This window comes from Rhipicephalus sanguineus, chromosome 2 (assembly GCF_013339695.2).
Source record: "Rhipicephalus sanguineus isolate Rsan-2018 chromosome 2, BIME_Rsan_1.4, whole genome shotgun sequence".
Taxonomy (NCBI): domain Eukaryota; kingdom Metazoa; phylum Arthropoda; class Arachnida; order Ixodida; family Ixodidae; genus Rhipicephalus; species Rhipicephalus sanguineus.
The window spans coordinates 207,096,212-207,112,964 of record NC_051177.1 but is presented as its reverse complement, the minus strand read 5'-3'; the positions used below and the strand labels follow the sequence as shown (position 1 = coordinate 207,112,964).

The 16,753-nt window shown below is 46.9% G+C and overlaps 1 protein-coding gene across 1 annotated transcript in view; it reads right to left on the bottom strand.

Annotated features, from left to right (window-relative positions):
* LOC119382199 (sodium-coupled monocarboxylate transporter 1) overlaps positions 1-16,753 on the bottom strand; it is a 193,560-nt gene that overhangs the window by 111,986 nt on the left and 64,821 nt on the right. The window contains exon 7 of the mRNA XM_037649915.1: positions 6,838-6,978. Coding sequence (XP_037505843.1) covers positions 6,838-6,978 — 141 coding nt within the window. The remainder of the gene's footprint in view (positions 1-6,837; positions 6,979-16,753) is intronic.

The window sequence follows — 16,753 nt, the reverse complement described above, 5'->3', positions numbered from 1 at the left end:
GCAGCTGCAGGAAAGGCGCGGGCTTCTACGAAAGTGGACTGCTGCACGATGTTTGTCAGAAACGAGCGCTTAACTAAGCGCACGTCGCCGATTTCGAACGACGGCTTGAAAGCCTGGCTGGCCAGGCGCCGACGGTTCGCGCGCGACAGAGCGCGCGCATCGAAAAAACAAGTATAAAAAGGCGCCGAAAGCGCGCCCTTACCCTCTCCGCAGAAGACGCCGCAACGCCGCCGACACAGCCAACGCACGCGAAAGATCGGGATACTGGAGAAAGGAAAGCAGCGCCAGCGGCGCCGTCTGATTCCGCAGACGAATCGGTGAGAAGATCTAGCCCTTCCCCTAGCTTTTGCTGTGCAACGCACAGACGAATCATACGCACTTTCCCGAACCCAGGCGCGAGCCGATACGCCGAGACGCCGATACAGGCAATGCAAGCGGTGCAAGCGCGCGGCGACGGAGAGCAGGGTTGCCGTTGGTGGCTACTTTGCGCCAAATTGGCTACTTTACGACCCAGTCTGGCGACAAAAATTTCAGGTTGGCGCCATGGCTACTTTCTGGCTACTTTGAATCTCGATTTTAGCGCATTCATTAGCCATTTTTCTCATTATCTGCAGATAAAATACCAAGCAAGCCTGACGACTACCCTTTGTTTCCAAGATTTTCTGACGCGTCAGCCAGTGTAAGCGCGTGTCCTAGTCCCGCCATGAGTCTGGTGCTCATCGAGGCACCTGAACGCAACGCGCGGTGCGCCTGCCGAGACGGAATGATGAAGTTCTTGTTCGCCCAGTCAGTGTCTCACACCCACTATGGGGGATAGGCCATGAATTCGGTGGTTTTATGAATTTACATAAAAATTAAGAAATTGGAAATATAACTTACAAATAAATTAAAGATGAAATTTAAGTACGCCTTTTGGCTAAGATCAAACTGACGAAGTTGCGCGCATGTTGGCAAACGCGTGCCTAGCACGCTGTTCACGCTGCCCATCGATGCTGACGCTACGAGCCAGTTTTGTAGTGCTGATGCACGGCGCATGTTTTCGGGTGAACTTGACAGACACAGAGATCCGCTACAAAATGAAGCTGGACCGGTCATCTTCAAGCGGATATCGCTACTTGAAGCTGGTCGTGCTTGAAGTCGCAGACTTCAAGCACAACCTTCTTCTACCATTAGTATTCGGTTGGCTGGAATGTTTCAATCTTACTGTCTCTCTGGCAATTACTATATCTATTCTATATAAAATGTGTACAGGTGCACGGAACTTATAATATGTTCATTTATTTGCAACTTGCTTACAGCTTGAAGACCAAGCATGAAGGAGAAAATAACTGTGCTCGTATGCTATTTTATTGCTGACACAAAATGGTATTATATATTGTTCAATGATAAAACCTATTTTCATAATACCGCTTTTCTGCCATTTGGCTACAAGTTTGGCGATAAGATTAAAAGACCTGGCTACTTTGGCTACTTTTAGCTTGAATTCTGGCTCCTTTTCAAATCTACCCAACGGCAACCCTGACGGAGAGTCAGTAAGTGAGGAGTCAGTCAGCGAAGGAGTTATGTGGTTGTAGTGATAGCATCGTTCGGTCGACCGCAGAAGACGCGTTGTTTGATGATCTAGTGCTCTGAGTAAAGTATGAAGAGATGATGCCGCGGGAGCAGTGAGAAGTTTTGAAGAGGGTCGCCGAGGAGACATGTGATGACCGACTGCGGAGGAGAACGAACGCCCGCGTGGAGTGAATCGTCATGCCGGTGAATATGAAAGGTGCGTCGCGCAGACCAGCGTAACAAGACCCAGCTATGAGGTGCAGCTCGTGGTGAACAACCGCTTTGTTTTGTTTACAAAGGTGACGTCTCGATCACTTCTTGTTCTTTCTGAAGTCAACCATTGCTGCATTTCTGTTTCTGTAAATAATAAATATAGAACTTAGCTTGTAATAGCGCGGTACATGTACCGCACTAGTACAAGCTAAGTTCATGGATGACCAACTCGCCCGAACTACAACACTTCTGCAATATAGAACGTTTGAGCGAAGTGCCCTTGGGGGGCACGCCGGTTCGAACCGAACCAACACATGCTCACGCTGATAACTTTGGTCGTCTACCAGTGTCAACATGATCGAGTGCATCCAGCGAGCACTGATATGGCAGAACGGAAGCGTTAGAACAAGAAGCGACAACTCGCTCAATGACGAAGCGGCTCGCCTTTGACAACGAACAGCGGTGATCCATTGCTTCCGTCGCTCTTGCTCAGGACGCCTGCGGTAAGAGAGTAAAACCGTGTTGCGGGCGCGTTTTTGTAGGTATTTTAGCCCTCCACTCCACAGCAATTGTTATTCGACATCCCTTGAAGTTCCGGCCACGACACATACGATGAACGTTGCTTATTTCACTACGGAAACGTGAACATCGCGGAAACGCACGTACAACGACGTAGGAAACCACGGCGGCCGTCTGCTTGCTTTCCCGAGAGTAATGACCGAGTTCGCCGCCTATGGCGCTTCGTCAGGGCGCACTAGGCGTATAGTCCCCGAGGCCACGGGACGCGAGACACCGCCGACGCGTATCGCCGAAGGTAAATTTTCGCGTTTGATGAGGCAGCTGAGGCTTTCGCCTTAAAAAGTCAATTAACAACCGCTCAATGATATCTTGGCAGCAGCCGTGAAGCAAATAGCCATACGCACGGAAGCAAAGTTACGTATCTGGTATATGTATGTATTATACGTGTATGCTTATATAAAGGAACAGCAACGTACGCGCTTTTCCTAATCTCGCTCTCTTCTGATAAACTTTACACCTTGAAATCTGTAATTATAACGTACCATAGTCTTAGAGGCTTTCTTGTGAGTGTTGGGCTTTTGCTTTTTTTTAACAGACTGAGGTAAGTCCCAGAGGTAATGGAATGCAATATCTCGTCGTTTCATCGTGACGGAAGCCAGGCACGCACGGTAACTTTTATGCTGGCTTTTCGCCAACACAACATGAATTTCGCAAAGCGACACTGGTACAAAAAGGCTTCGAGTTCACTGATTTCGGCCTCATTGGCTACCTTCCTTGAGGTCATCAAAAACCACCGTTATCAAATTCTCGTCTAGACAGTATGCTGCCTACATTATATGCGCTTAAACATCCGCGTTACGGACAGCCGAAGCGGTGACGGAGAGGTAAACCGCTCAGCCGCAGTTGGTATGCTAATTTTTTCGAAGCGCTTCCGCTTGTATTTATCTCATTGTCTTAAAACATATACCTGTCACAATGTTCTATCGGAAGCCTACTTTCGTCACGACTCTTTCTTAAGGCACATATTCTCGTATAATGCTTGAAGGGACCGATTAAACAAACGCGCGCAATGGATCTAATGCGGCTACAGCGAGCCAGTGGAGGGTTCAGTGTGCCGTCGGTGCCGTGCGCACCGCGCCGGCCGGCGGAGGGGAGAAATGCGAGGCGAATTGAGGAGGAAAACGCGCGCGCGGAGGAAAGTGTCGCTACTTTCTAGATCTAGGGGTTTTAGTCTGTGAGTGTTACGTCGTAAGCGAGGTGAAATTGAATGCGAGACATGGTAGTCACGTGATGATATAGCCTTTAGTTCTTCGTGCGTGTGTGCATAGTCTCTGCGATTAAGGTAATACATGAATCGTGCCGCTCACTGGCGTTGCAGCGTGAGCACTGCTCCTCGGCAAGAGCAAATGTGGTGGGCGGACTCTATCTTTGCCGCATGCATCTGTCAATCAAACTGATTGAAGCGCGTACAAACGCGCTTCAACCAGAGTGCATGGCATAGGGTGATGGGTGGCTGCATATTCCGCAAGGTCATTCAACTCCCAAGTCAGAGACTGTGGTAGCGCTGCAGCCAGCTCTTCTGCATCAACACAAGGTATTGTGAGCTTCTTGCCATATAAGGCCTCGGACTTGATGATGTGATCAAGCGCAGTCGTAACTGGCCTTGCTTCTAGCATGTCATTTCCTCCGCACATGAATCCTATTCTTCCAAAGATGGCCTCAATAGGGTCACTGTTCAGCTGCCGCGTAAGGACGCAGTTGACACCATTCCGCAGACGGACACGTGCAGTTTCGACTGTAGACTTCGTCGTAAAGCGCAAGGCTTCAAATGTCTCATAAGTGAAACCATCCTTTCCTCGTGCTTTCGAGTTTTCCTGGATGCCTTCTATGTAGCTGGTGAACTCGTTTGCAAGCCACAGCAGCCGAGGGTCGTGTGTATTTGATATCGGGCTCTTTTGACCGCTGCCGGCATACGTGGTATCATGGATATCGAACCATTGTTTGATTGTCTTCATAAAGTGAATAGTTGAGCTTGGTTTGCTGAAGAAGTAGTGGGTAGAGTCACCGCCTGTGTTTTCTTTGAGGCGCTCAATAGCTGGAATTACTTGTGGAGAGAAAATTTGCAAAGCCCGGAGGACATTCATCTTCTCCAGGTTTGTAGGGTAGACATGTTTATTGGTTAGGTTTATTGCCAGTTTCACTGTCATGTCCTTCTGGTGCTCGTACAGCTTTTGGACAAATATGCCAGAGATGTCACCCACGCCGTCTGTCAGCTCTCGTTCAAGAAATTGACTCCGAATGTTTTTAGTACGTGGCATGGGTCGAAGCTTGGGAAAATCACCCGATTGGTATATGAATGCTCCACTACAGTCGATAGGCAGCCACTTCCCATCAGCTTAAACATTGTAGTATTGGCGGAATAATTGTCCGTCACAATGCGCACAAGAAAAAATCCGCACGACTCAACAGCGTTGATCACTTCCTTATTCCATGCAAAGAGGACCCTCCCGCTAAGTGGCTTAGTGAAATAGTATGAGCAGGGAATTTTGTAGGAGCTAACGATGCCGTAACAAAACACAGGACCCTGTTTGCACGGGTTTCCTTCGAGCCACCTGGTGTGTACCGCTGCAGCGTGCACTTTGCTGGCAGCGCCAGCAGCTGGGATGTCCGAACATTATCGTAACCCTTAGGCGAAAGAAAGCGCCACACGACACACTATCTGATTATCTCCCCTGGGTAGCACGGTCGCTTTTGCCCATAGCTGTCTAGTTGATGAAGGAGAAAGATGACTTTCTTTTCACCCTTTCCAGAATCAGCAACAACTTCTTTGACAGAAGCATGCCTCGTATTCTCCCGATAGGAAGCGTTTGCTGTCCTTTTAGCGTCAAGCTGCTGCTGGAGTTTGCTACACTTCGAACGGTGGTACGCGGCTTGTTTACGAAGCCTGCCGATAAGCGAAACATACGCACTTACTCGCTGGACGTCTTTATTTGCCGTTTGAGTGCAGACACTACGTTTCTCGTCAGCGAAATCGTCCTGCGATTCAGGAAGGTCGACCGCACCCTATGGCTCCGCTTTTCGCTTACTTGGTTTTGGAGCAGGGACAGAACGTCTAGATGCGGGCTCCTTACGAGGCTTTTTGGCACTCAGCTCGAGGTATCTTGGGTACTCGTCGAACACTGTTGGCACAACACCAGGTAGATGTTTCCTAATTCGGCACCCAGGCACGTAGCCAGTAGAGAGGAAATGCCGGCTACAAACGACAGCTGAGGCGGAGTCATCGTTAACACCCAAATTTTACCATTGAAGGTTTTTCAGCCACTTAGCGACGAGTTCTGCATCACTCGGGAATTGATGAAAGGAAACGCTTTAGTCCTACTAGACTGCGACTTACAGTGCGGTGCGCAACAGTAAACCATGGTCTCGCTGGCCGGTCCACAGCAACCGATTCACTGCTTCGCATTGCAAGACATATCCATTAGAATGCAAAAGCTATGAGTCAAAGGTACTCAAATCACGACGTATCTGGCTAGCAGCATCCACTCTGTCGAACGATGCAACACCCGACATAAAAAGAGAATGTCAGGACGGCAGTAGCAAGAAGCTCCCAGAAATACTACAGCATGGTCGCTGTGCCCTCACGTCGCGAGCAGTGACGTTACCCGCGGAGACGCGCTCCCATTGTGGCCGAAGCGATAGCGAAGGCCGTAAGAAGGAAAGCGCGCGCGCTTCTCGAGTCCGGCCGTGGATGAGGTTGTATGACATGCCTATGCAAGGAAAAATGGGCAGCTGGTAGTGCTCCTATGCATCAAATGGCGCTAGGGGTGGCGCTGGTTTATTAGCATGCGATGTATAGACCTTTTTTTCGTGGGTGCCGCCATATTGCACAGCACAGGTCTTCCTCGCCCGATGAAAAGGTCTATAGCGCATCCAGGACGGGACAGATCAAGAGACACATAACATACACACACAGCGCTGGTTTACTGTTCCACCAAACGCTCCCGAACGAACACTATGGTGGTTGCTCTGGATATTTCCTTATTTATGCGACAGATGGCACTGATTGCCTCTTCGTAACTATATTATTCTGCCTGCTCGCACAATCACTGCATTTGTATATCGGCAGTCTATCATAGCCTGCATCACCCGCATATGGAGCCTCCCATGTCCGGGCGAATGGGAGGCTCAATATCCCGGCCACCACCCTCGCGAGTTTGTCACACCCTCTGGCGTCAGTTTATGGCAAATGCATTGACGCGGAACCTTCTGTGTGTCACTTTGTTAATAATTAATATTTCGAAGACTTTTGTTCGATTTTACGAACATCCCAATTTACGTAATTAATTCAAGCGTAGTCATCACTTCGTTAAATCAGGTTTCCCCTGCAACTATAATCAATTGCAATGAAAAGGCGTTTTTCGTCATTATACGATACATGACAGGGCGTATGGAGATATTTATATCAACTTATGAAGATACTATGAGTAGTGCACTTTTTGAATATATTTGAAGAAAAAAGCTAGCGAAGAAGTGACATGTAGCACTGGTGCTCACCATCGGGAGTGCTTGAGAGAGCTGATACTTGAGTAACGTTGGATTTGCGTTTGGCTGGCGCAGTAGATTGCCAGCCAGTTCAAAGTCCCGGCAATAATGCAGTTCCATGTTGTGTATGTCTCATAAGGGCTCACACTAAAGCTGGAAAGAAAGCGGAACACTAACAGACTTTGTAAATTGCTTAGGAAAAATGCATTTTGAAGAACTTTCGGGCAATATCGACCATCTAAAGCGTCCTGTTAACAAAGGTATAACATTCTGCGGAAAGTAGCATGGCAAGGACACATAATATAGTGCATCACGCTATCACTTGCACCATTGCAGTGGTCTCACAATAATAATTCATCTTAAAAACATGGACGGTACGTGGCCACCGCTTACTGTAATGAATTTTAGGACAAATGACCAGCCCATGTGTCTCCATAGAGATTACTCCGACTTCACTCCTTGCCTAAACTAAATTATATTTGTTCAACGTTAGCAACCAGAGGTACAGTGACTGCTAAAGTGCGTGCTCGCCGTTGCTGTGCTGCCTGCACAAGTGCCCGCTGTCATAGGGCGATATACTGATGTAAAGAGTATGTTGGACCGATCGTCACGCTTGTTATGCATGCCGTGCGAAGACGAAATGGACGCGGGGACGACGTGGTAAAACACGCACGACGTTTATGGCAGAGCAAAGAACAAGTATCAAAAAGCTTTAAGTAAAAGGAGGAATACAGAGACAGTCTAAGCAACACTAGAATAACAGTGAACGCGAGTTCAAAAAACAAAGTTCGAGGACCTCACGGTGCGATGGTCGGCACGGCGGACGCTGAAGGACAGGGGCAGGAGGCGGGCGAAAGTTGAGGGGTAGCGGGGTGCGTCTCGATGTGCGTCGCTGTGTAGACGATGAAGCTTGACGGCGTGGGTCCGACTACGAGCAGTCAACCCGCATCAGAGACGCGATGCTCCGCGCAGGGATGGTCAGCCTGCTCAGCGTACAGCTTGCGCTCGAGTCGCGATGCTCGGCGCACCCGTGTCCATTCGCCAGACCACGCTCAATGCTGGGCTGAACAGCTGACCGTGGAGACGCCTCGCCGGGATTCGCGATGCTCTCGGCAATGAACAGAACAGCAGGCCAGGCCACGCTCCGAGATGTGTTGCTGGCAACGCCGCCACAGGTGGTGGCTGGGCGGCCGCAGCAAGGACAGCAGCGTTCCCTGGCTGGAACCTGGGTCGCCGGCGTGCGACGCTTCGGCCCGCTGCCTTGCGTCTGCCGCTGCTTCGGCTCGTCCCCAGCCACCAAGCACTTAGCCACGTATCCTCCACAAGTGGGCCAATCGTGACACACCACCTATATGGACCCCCACTGGTCATCAGCTGATTGGCTGGTCTCACGCACAGAGCTGGCTCCAAATTGCACGCGTCTGACGCCGCACCTTCGTCGTCGTCGACACATTTCTATTCCATTCATCACAACTGATATTACGCGGCGCAATTTGTACGCTGTTTAACGGTCAGTGCGATGTAAAAAGGAAGGACAGAACAAAGTTTAGAATAATCGCCCGATATCGGCGTCAAGAACGCTCTATATAGGTATAAGCAGGGCTGGGCAAAGATACCTTGAAATTGTATCGCGATACGATACAAGATACTCGGGCAAGAAGTATTTGAGATACAGATACAAGATACTCGCGGAATAATTGCATCCGATACGATACTTCCCAATTGTATCTTAGGATACTTCGATACATTTGCAAATTTGCTGTTATATATATATATATATATATATATATATATATATATATATATATATATATAATGAAGCACCAGAGGCCTATGTAGAAATGTGTTTACTTGAAAATTTCTTAACTGCGACCAGCTTTGTTTAATTTTAACAAAATACCTGTTTGTTCTATCACAAGATCCAAACTTTCTTGCTCAAGGCGTATTAGTATCATTTCTAAAGGACTTATTTGGATTTGTTTGGCTGCTTAACATGACAGATCTTTAACTGCTGCGCTGTTAGCCGTTTTTGCTTGACACTTCTGTAGTTTATTGGTGTCGCTGCCCTACTTGGCGACCATCTTCTTGCAAGTGCCTCCACATGAAGGCGCAAATACCGCTGTGCAGTCATACCTTGTCCGCAAGCGTATTGTTTTCGTAATACCGCCTACACCGACAGGTGTACAGCACCAACAACGTTGGTAGCGATATTGTTTGTGACGCGTCGTGTGAAGACGATGAACTACATAGTCGGTGCTCACAATTCATTGAGGACATAAACCTGCAGTGATTTTTCATATTTTACTTATGTGTTGGCGTAAAGTGTTCGTTAGCAACATATTCACTAACGTGCAAGCTTTTGCCACTTGTTCTCCGAGAGAACCTGAGCCGCCATTAAACGTCTCAGACGTATTCTAGCGGCACAAAACGCCGCAGGTTATCACTGCTATTCACACTATTGCCACTTCTAGCTCTGCTTACATGCGGATTTGTAACAATAAGAATACTTTAAGGTGGCCTAAAAAAGGAAAACGAATATATTTAAGTTAAATAGCAAGGTGGTTCCGTATTAAACAATCAAAGTGAATAAGAATACAGGGTGTTTCACGTAAGTAGAAGCCAATATTCAAAAAACAAGTGATTAACCGCCGCTGAATGAAACCAAAGGTATTTGGTTTGCCGTCATGTGGCAATCGTTATGGTATGTTTTGTACTAAGCTTAACTGGTAAATAAATAAGGTCAATTAGGCGACATTCTGACATTTTTAATATTCACTTTAGGGCCAACTGCGCTTCGACACGTCGTAGAGCGAATTTAAAAACGGCCGACCCAATTTTTTTGGCAGCGTGCATGCTGCGTGGTGAATATTTTCGGGCTTTTAGAGAAAGCCCGTGAAATATGAAATAAAATCACGTTGGCAGACAGTTAAAAAATAAGAATAAAGCAGAGAACGTATTTTAGCAGCAGGTTACAAAAGACATATTACAATAAACAGACGGGCGAAAAACTACGCACAGGACTGGGTAATGGCATGCAAACGGAAGAAGGCAAAGAAAGCGCTTATGCTAACAATCAAATGATCATTAAAATAATTTCTCGAATAATTTAGCAGGAAGAACAAAGATACAGTGCGTCCGAATATTTCCCGTTACGTAAATGCCGGTTCTATTGCATCTAACGTCAGCACCGATAGTGGGACGGTTGTTAGAATCTCCTTTGCATATAAGTCGATCTGATCGTACTGTGTAAGTCAAGCTTGCATCGACAAGATCTTTCAAATCGCTAATGTGTGAAAGGCGCGACACACAAAGCAGCCCCATTCTTGCATTCTTGAAACATTGCAACGAAGCATCACGCAAGACAAACTTCGACAGCGACAGTATAGCGGCATCAGAAGATGCTGCACGCATTGGAGTACGCAGCAGACTGCAGGGTCTATGAACAAGTGTCATGACATCAACACAACTAAAAAGAAAGAAAACATCTAGGAAAAAAAAGGTAGGCTGCGCGGAGACGGCTGCGCGGTCACGTGACGGAGACGCCATCACGTGACCCTGCTCCACCAATAGGGACGCCTAAACATCATCGCCTGTGCTCGCTGGAGCGCTCTGGCGGAAATATACAAGGATGTTACTGTCGTCAGTTTTATTCAGGTGGCTTAGTGGCAGCAATCATAGAGTTTCCTAAAATTAACTAGATGGGGCTCTGGCGCTGCGATCGTTCAGCCACCATGGGAATGATGGGTAGTACACGGATTTGCCTAGTCTTCGTACTTGCGGGCAGGGTGTCGGAACGAAATGTTTTTCGTTTCGGTTTTAGTTTCGTTCCACCGCAAGACGTTCTGTTCCGTTTCTATTCCGGAACGAAAAAAAATGTTCCGTACGGTTCGTAACGGTTTTTTTTTGTATGCAAAAATTTGAAGTTAAGGTAATCATAAAAAAACATTGGATTTGTGATGCAGTTACTTGCCCTCCTTTTTAGAAAGCGGAACAAGGGCGAAACACGTTGTACAGAGGAGCGGAAGTAACTGTACCACGAATTCCTACCAACCAGCACAAACCAGTATTAATTTCAAAGTCGTAGTATTTACTTTCTCAAAAGACGAACATGAATTTGTTTAGTGGGCTCAATGCTTTGTGTCAAGAGAGTGAGCACGATCTCAGAAGCAGCACGTAATTGACAGCTCTCTCTGATGTGCGAGACCGCTGTTCTGATAAAAAGATCGCCAGGCCTGCGCGGAACACGCATCACAGTCACAGCGAAAGCAGGAAGAGCGGATTTTGTAGAGCCCGTTGTAGAGTCTCTTGGGGCAACTAATACAAGTACACATGCAATGTACACACTACGCCATAAATCATCGCAATTTTTCTGAAGTAACGAAGTTCCCGCTAGGCCATTTTTCGTCATTCTTCGGAGAATCGTGGTACCCGCTACACATCTGTAAGACATCATGTGCACTTTGTGCTGTGGCTGATGATGATGAAGAATTATGGCTGAGCAATTTGCAGTGGGTGGGAAGCAGTGTTGCGGAATGGGCGCCTCCATTCCATTCCAATTCTATTCCGGGGAATTAGAACTTGCCGCAATTCCATTCCTTTCTTCAAAATTGGCTAGCGCGAAAATCGACAAGGACTAAGAAGGAACACTGATGTACAGGACAGGCGCTTTTGAAGATTTTGAAGAGCCAATTTTGAAGGTTATGAACCAACTAGCCCAACAACGTATACTATTAAGCTCCATTCCTTTCAATTCCTCGGAATGAAAAAAAAACTTATCCCATTCGGACTCTGGGAATGGCCGGGCAGTGTAATTCCATTCCTGCAATTCTTCAACGTAGGAAAGGCATCTTGATAGTTTTATCGAGTTAAGAATGAGCACCCTATAGAGCTGATGTCATCAGATGCATTATGAACTGCAAAAGTACGCAAAACAAGTTACCAAGGTCGAGGGATAGTAGCTTGGCGGCATATCTCGTGCAGTACAACCATCCTACTAATTCCCATAGGGACAGTTCTCCCGCTACTTATAGTATTTGCATGGTGAGCATGTTCGAACGAATGGTGGTGTTTCAATATTGTTTAAGCTTAAATGTGTTAATGCAAAAATGACGACATAGCGTATTTTTATGCTGACAAAAGTAGTATTCAAGAAGACTACGAAGTTTTGTCACACGTCTAGAGCGGTCGTGAATATGGAGAAACTAAGATTTGGTTAATGGGGAACAAAACCCTCTAGATCTGCTGGTATTAGTTTGAACAGTGCACCGCTCGGGCACCTTGTGCCTTTGCATCGAATACAAAACACTGGGCCGCACTGCTCGTCAGCACTCACGCTTGTCAAGCGCGCCTCGCAAGCATGGATGGGGTGAGGAGAACTTTCTGTGCTAGCCTGTGCGCAGGTATGCAATGCCTTCCTTGTAGCAAAGGTTATTTACGTGTGTGAGGTACTAAACTGCTCGTGAGATAAACATCAGGCCGTGCATAGAGTATTCGCCACATTCGTGTGGGAGTATCAATGGGAACCAGCGCGCAGGGGTAATTTGTTTCTCCCTTCGATATCTGCTGGGATAATGCATTTGTTTGTACACTAACGTATGCATCGGTTTGTAGCAGGCGCGTTGCTTATAAATGTACCGTGCTTGTAATCAGCCAAGCCATTTTAGCAATGCTGCTTTATTGTTAATTTCGAGGCTCTGACTAACTAATGTTTGAAGTTTCAAAAACAGCGCGTAGACCAAAACGTGCTCTATTTTCGGAAAAAGACGTAATTCCATTCCCATTCCATTGCATCAAGCGTTGTCCCCATTTCGTTCCCGGGGTTGCGAAAATGTGGAATGATTCCGGAGTCATTCCAATTCTGGTGGGACAACTCCGCAACACTGGCGGCAAGCATTAAACTACACACTCTTTGCGCTATTAGCATTGTGTGATGGCTGGTTGTTATTTTACTCTTCTGCCACGTTATATTACATATGTTAACACGATTCACTGCCCGACATGACGCCTGTATAGAGTATTTTTCCGAAGGAGTTACAAGCACCAGGTTGGCACTGGGGTGGAAGACCTGACTGCCACGCAGAGGGCGCGGGTTAAACTCCCATCCGATCCTAGAAATTTGTTTCTCATTTAATTTTTCGTATATCACGCGATAGTGGACACGGACAGTGGCGCCGGCGGACAACTATGGCGCCAAAATCAGCTGTTGTGGTCTCATAACAGCTTTAACTGTAACAAACTTCAGCGCCGACAACGCCCTCTTAACTTTGGCCTGCGTGACAGGCGCGCAAAAGCCCACTTGCGTTAATATAAATATCTCTGGTTGCCACTGTTTTCGATTTTCGCACGATTTGGACGTATATTTGCTTTGGAATTCCTGCCTGAGGTACGCGCTAGTACTATGCCCTGAGATATGCTCACATTGCACGAGCTCAGTTGTTCCGGATTCCGAAGTTTTCTCGTGAACCGAAAAACGATTGAAATAATTTCGGTTTTGCTCCGGAACGAAATAATCGATAAAGTTTCGGTTACGTTTTCGTTCCGGTCAAAAATATCGTTTTTTTCGTTTTTCGTTTTCGGTTTTCGTTCCGTTCCGACACTCTGCTTGCGGGCTTCGAACGCACTTGTGGCTTTGTTTACTGCTGTGTTTTGGTTTTCTTTCGGATAAAAGAATGGATCGTTGTGAACTTCGTGACCAGATTTGAATTGGTGAGCCTAAAAAAGTTAAAGTGGTGAAGTGGAACAGCTGAATTTTGCAGAACTTAGTTTTGCGACAAAGCGGATGCAGGCGACGCGGAGCCAAACGGAGCCGAAAGAAGGAAGTCTAGACAAATCCGTGTACTACCAACCATTCCCATGCTGGCTGAAGCGCCATGCGTTGCAGCTCCCATAGACACTAGCGCCAGAGTTCCCTCTAGTGTATCTATATGAAACTCTATGGCAGCAATATCAGCTTGAGAACCGGAATTCCGGTCGACGTTTACTGTTTCGCACGGCGGTGTTTCTATAGCAGTATCTTGTATCTTAAGATACACGATACATTATTGAATGTATCGGAAATACAGATACAGATACTCGTTTTTCAAGACGTATCGCGACACAGATACAAGATACCCAAAGAGTATCTAAGATAGTATCGAAGATACATGTATCTTCGATACTGCCCAGCACTGGGTATAAGGTAGGCATAATATCCTAGCATTGTGCATAAAAAAAAACGATACCGCATCTCCTCTGATGCATGGCGTATATGAAGTGCACCGTATTCTATCAACGGCACAAGCGCTGCTAAAGCAAGAAGAATTTAGTTGAACAATTTTGTTTATTTTATTTTTCAACAAATGCTGTCAATCCCAACGTTACTAGAACAAACTCAGTTCAAAAGCTCCGCCAGAGAGGCGGTCCGTGTGGCGGTCGTGAGAACTAGAGGCGCTGCAGTCACGTCTAGCTTTAGCATGGCTTTAGCTCCCGCGGCTGGCGCTTGTTGTGATCGGCGCCGGCGACGTACGAGCGCACGTGGGTTACAGCGACGTCCTGCGCTTTGTTCGCTCGTCATTTTTGCGACTGTTCTTGACCAGGCTTAGCGTCTTGTACGAAGACACGCGCATGATGTACGTAGCGTGACGAGGACGAAGAGATTCACGGTGCGCTATGCCGACTTGCTTTGCGCCGGGCTGCAAGAGCGGCCACCGCAACGACGACTCCGCTTCACGACACTTTTCTGACCTCCAAACGACCCCACGCAATTCAAATGGTGGAAACATAATAATAATAATAATAATAATAATAATAATAATAATAATAATAATAATAATATAATAATAATAATAATAATAATAATATCTGGGGTTTGACGTCAAAAAACCAGGATATGATTATGAGAAACGCCGTAGTGAAGGGCTCCGGAAATTTCTACCACCGGGGGTTCTTTAACGTGCACCTAAATCTAAGTACACGGGTCTCAAACATTTTTGCCTCCCTCGAAAATGCAGCCGCCGCGGCCGGCATTTGTTCCCGCGACCTTCCGAAAAGGTGGGAACAAGGTTTTCATCGCAAAGATAGAAAGCTTACTGCGAAATGCAAGGTATGTGACGTTCATTTTGAGAGTGACGACATTGTAAAGCACTATGGTCATGTTGTTGCGAGACAAGACGTTTTGATCCCACGTGGAAAGTTGGAACTCGCGCCCGGTGCCGTGCCGCACTTGTTCCCAGTACTTCCACCAAACATTTCGAAGCCAACATGTTCGGGACCAAGGCGCAAATCCCCCTCGAAAAACGCACGGCGTCCCGCGAAAGCCCAGTGCCCAGTTTGGAGGAGCCGCCAGAAATAGAACAGCAAAACGAAAGGCAGGCGATTACCTACGCTACCGAGACTGAGAGTTGCATCTGACATTCGATCAGTTGCCAACTGTCTCTCTGCCTTCAAAGCAGTGGATTTTCGAGAGATTTTACGACGAGGTATCGAACAAGATGTGCGGAATATTTTACACTCGCCGTCTCGTGAACGGAGACCTACTTGTGCAAAAGACAATTGTATTTGACGAGCAGTTTAAATACGTAGTGAACAGCTACATCACACAACGCAAACGGCTGTCGTATAGTGCAAGAAGTGCTGCGGGCATGGAACATCTGCTCAGCGAAGTTGAAAAACTGAAGTTGTGCGAAGCAGTCAATACTGACGAATCTTCTAGCGTAGCGACAGAGTACGTGCGAAGAACTGTTTGGTGCTCACATCACGGCCGATCTGCCCGAATTGTTTAAGGCACCGTAGAAAGATGTGAATGCAGAAACCAGCGAAGGTAGCCGCTGAGAAGCTCAAGATTAAGAACCTTTGAAGAATGTTGCTTAGGGCCACAGCAGTTCGCGAGAAGCAGAAGAAAGAAGTCGTGGAATTGAAAGGAAAGATAGAAACGACCTCGGAGGAGTGCCTGAAAAAGCAGCTGGACTGTCTTCGACCGCTTCAAAAGCTTGCGGTTGCAACTGCATTCCGCAAAATCAAGGCAAAGGATCCACGTGGATGGGATACAACGCAGAATGATTGCTTAACTGCCTGCTTGTACTAATCGCCAGCCCGCGAGCCTAAAAGCTGCTGATGAGCCGGCTCATGAGCCGGCACAATGAGCCGGCTGACGCAAATACTGAAGGGCATTCCATGTAAATATGGATTTCAGTCGTGTGCTTGGAAACAACGGCAAATGAGCAAGCAGCCTCCAAATATAGCGTTGGGGACGCTTGTTATTGATGAAATCAAGCTCAGCCAGTCTTACGAGTTCAACAAATATACCTATAATGTAATCGCACACTGAGATATCATTTACAGAGTTCTCGTAAAAGTTTCCGATGTTGGGTCAGTATCCCTTTAACCGTCGCGAAAACGTGTCTTGTAAAAAAGCATTGATTATGTTTTTCGAGAAAGTTTTTTTTAAAAATAAATTGTAGACACCATTAGCACTGTTCTTCTAGAACGTTTTTGTATCTCGAGTAAGTACCCTTCTTTGTACACTATCAGCGGCGTAGGCAGAGCTTTTTTTCGGGCGGAGGGGGGGCACGCCCTTGATCTGACGTGGGGTCCGGGCAGGTAAGTGTGGTCGAGTGTCATTTCGTGCTCTGTAACACATGGAAGAAAAAAAAATCACAGCATATCCACGGAGTGAATGATGATGAGTGGGCGAAGCTGCGGAGGTTCATCGGTAAACCGTGAATCTTCCGTGAATTCTGCCCAGTACATCATCACCGACGTGAGATCAGGTGCGTTTATACTAAAGGTTCGATGAGTTATGACGACTTGCAGCTCACTTTATTTTACATGTACGCTGTGAATTTTCATTGTTTAGAAAACCATTGCTGTAGAAAACATCTGGCGTCTTTCGTTAAGCAGCTGGCGTCTTTTCGTTTTGCTTTAGAAACATCTGGCGTTCTTTCGTTTTGCT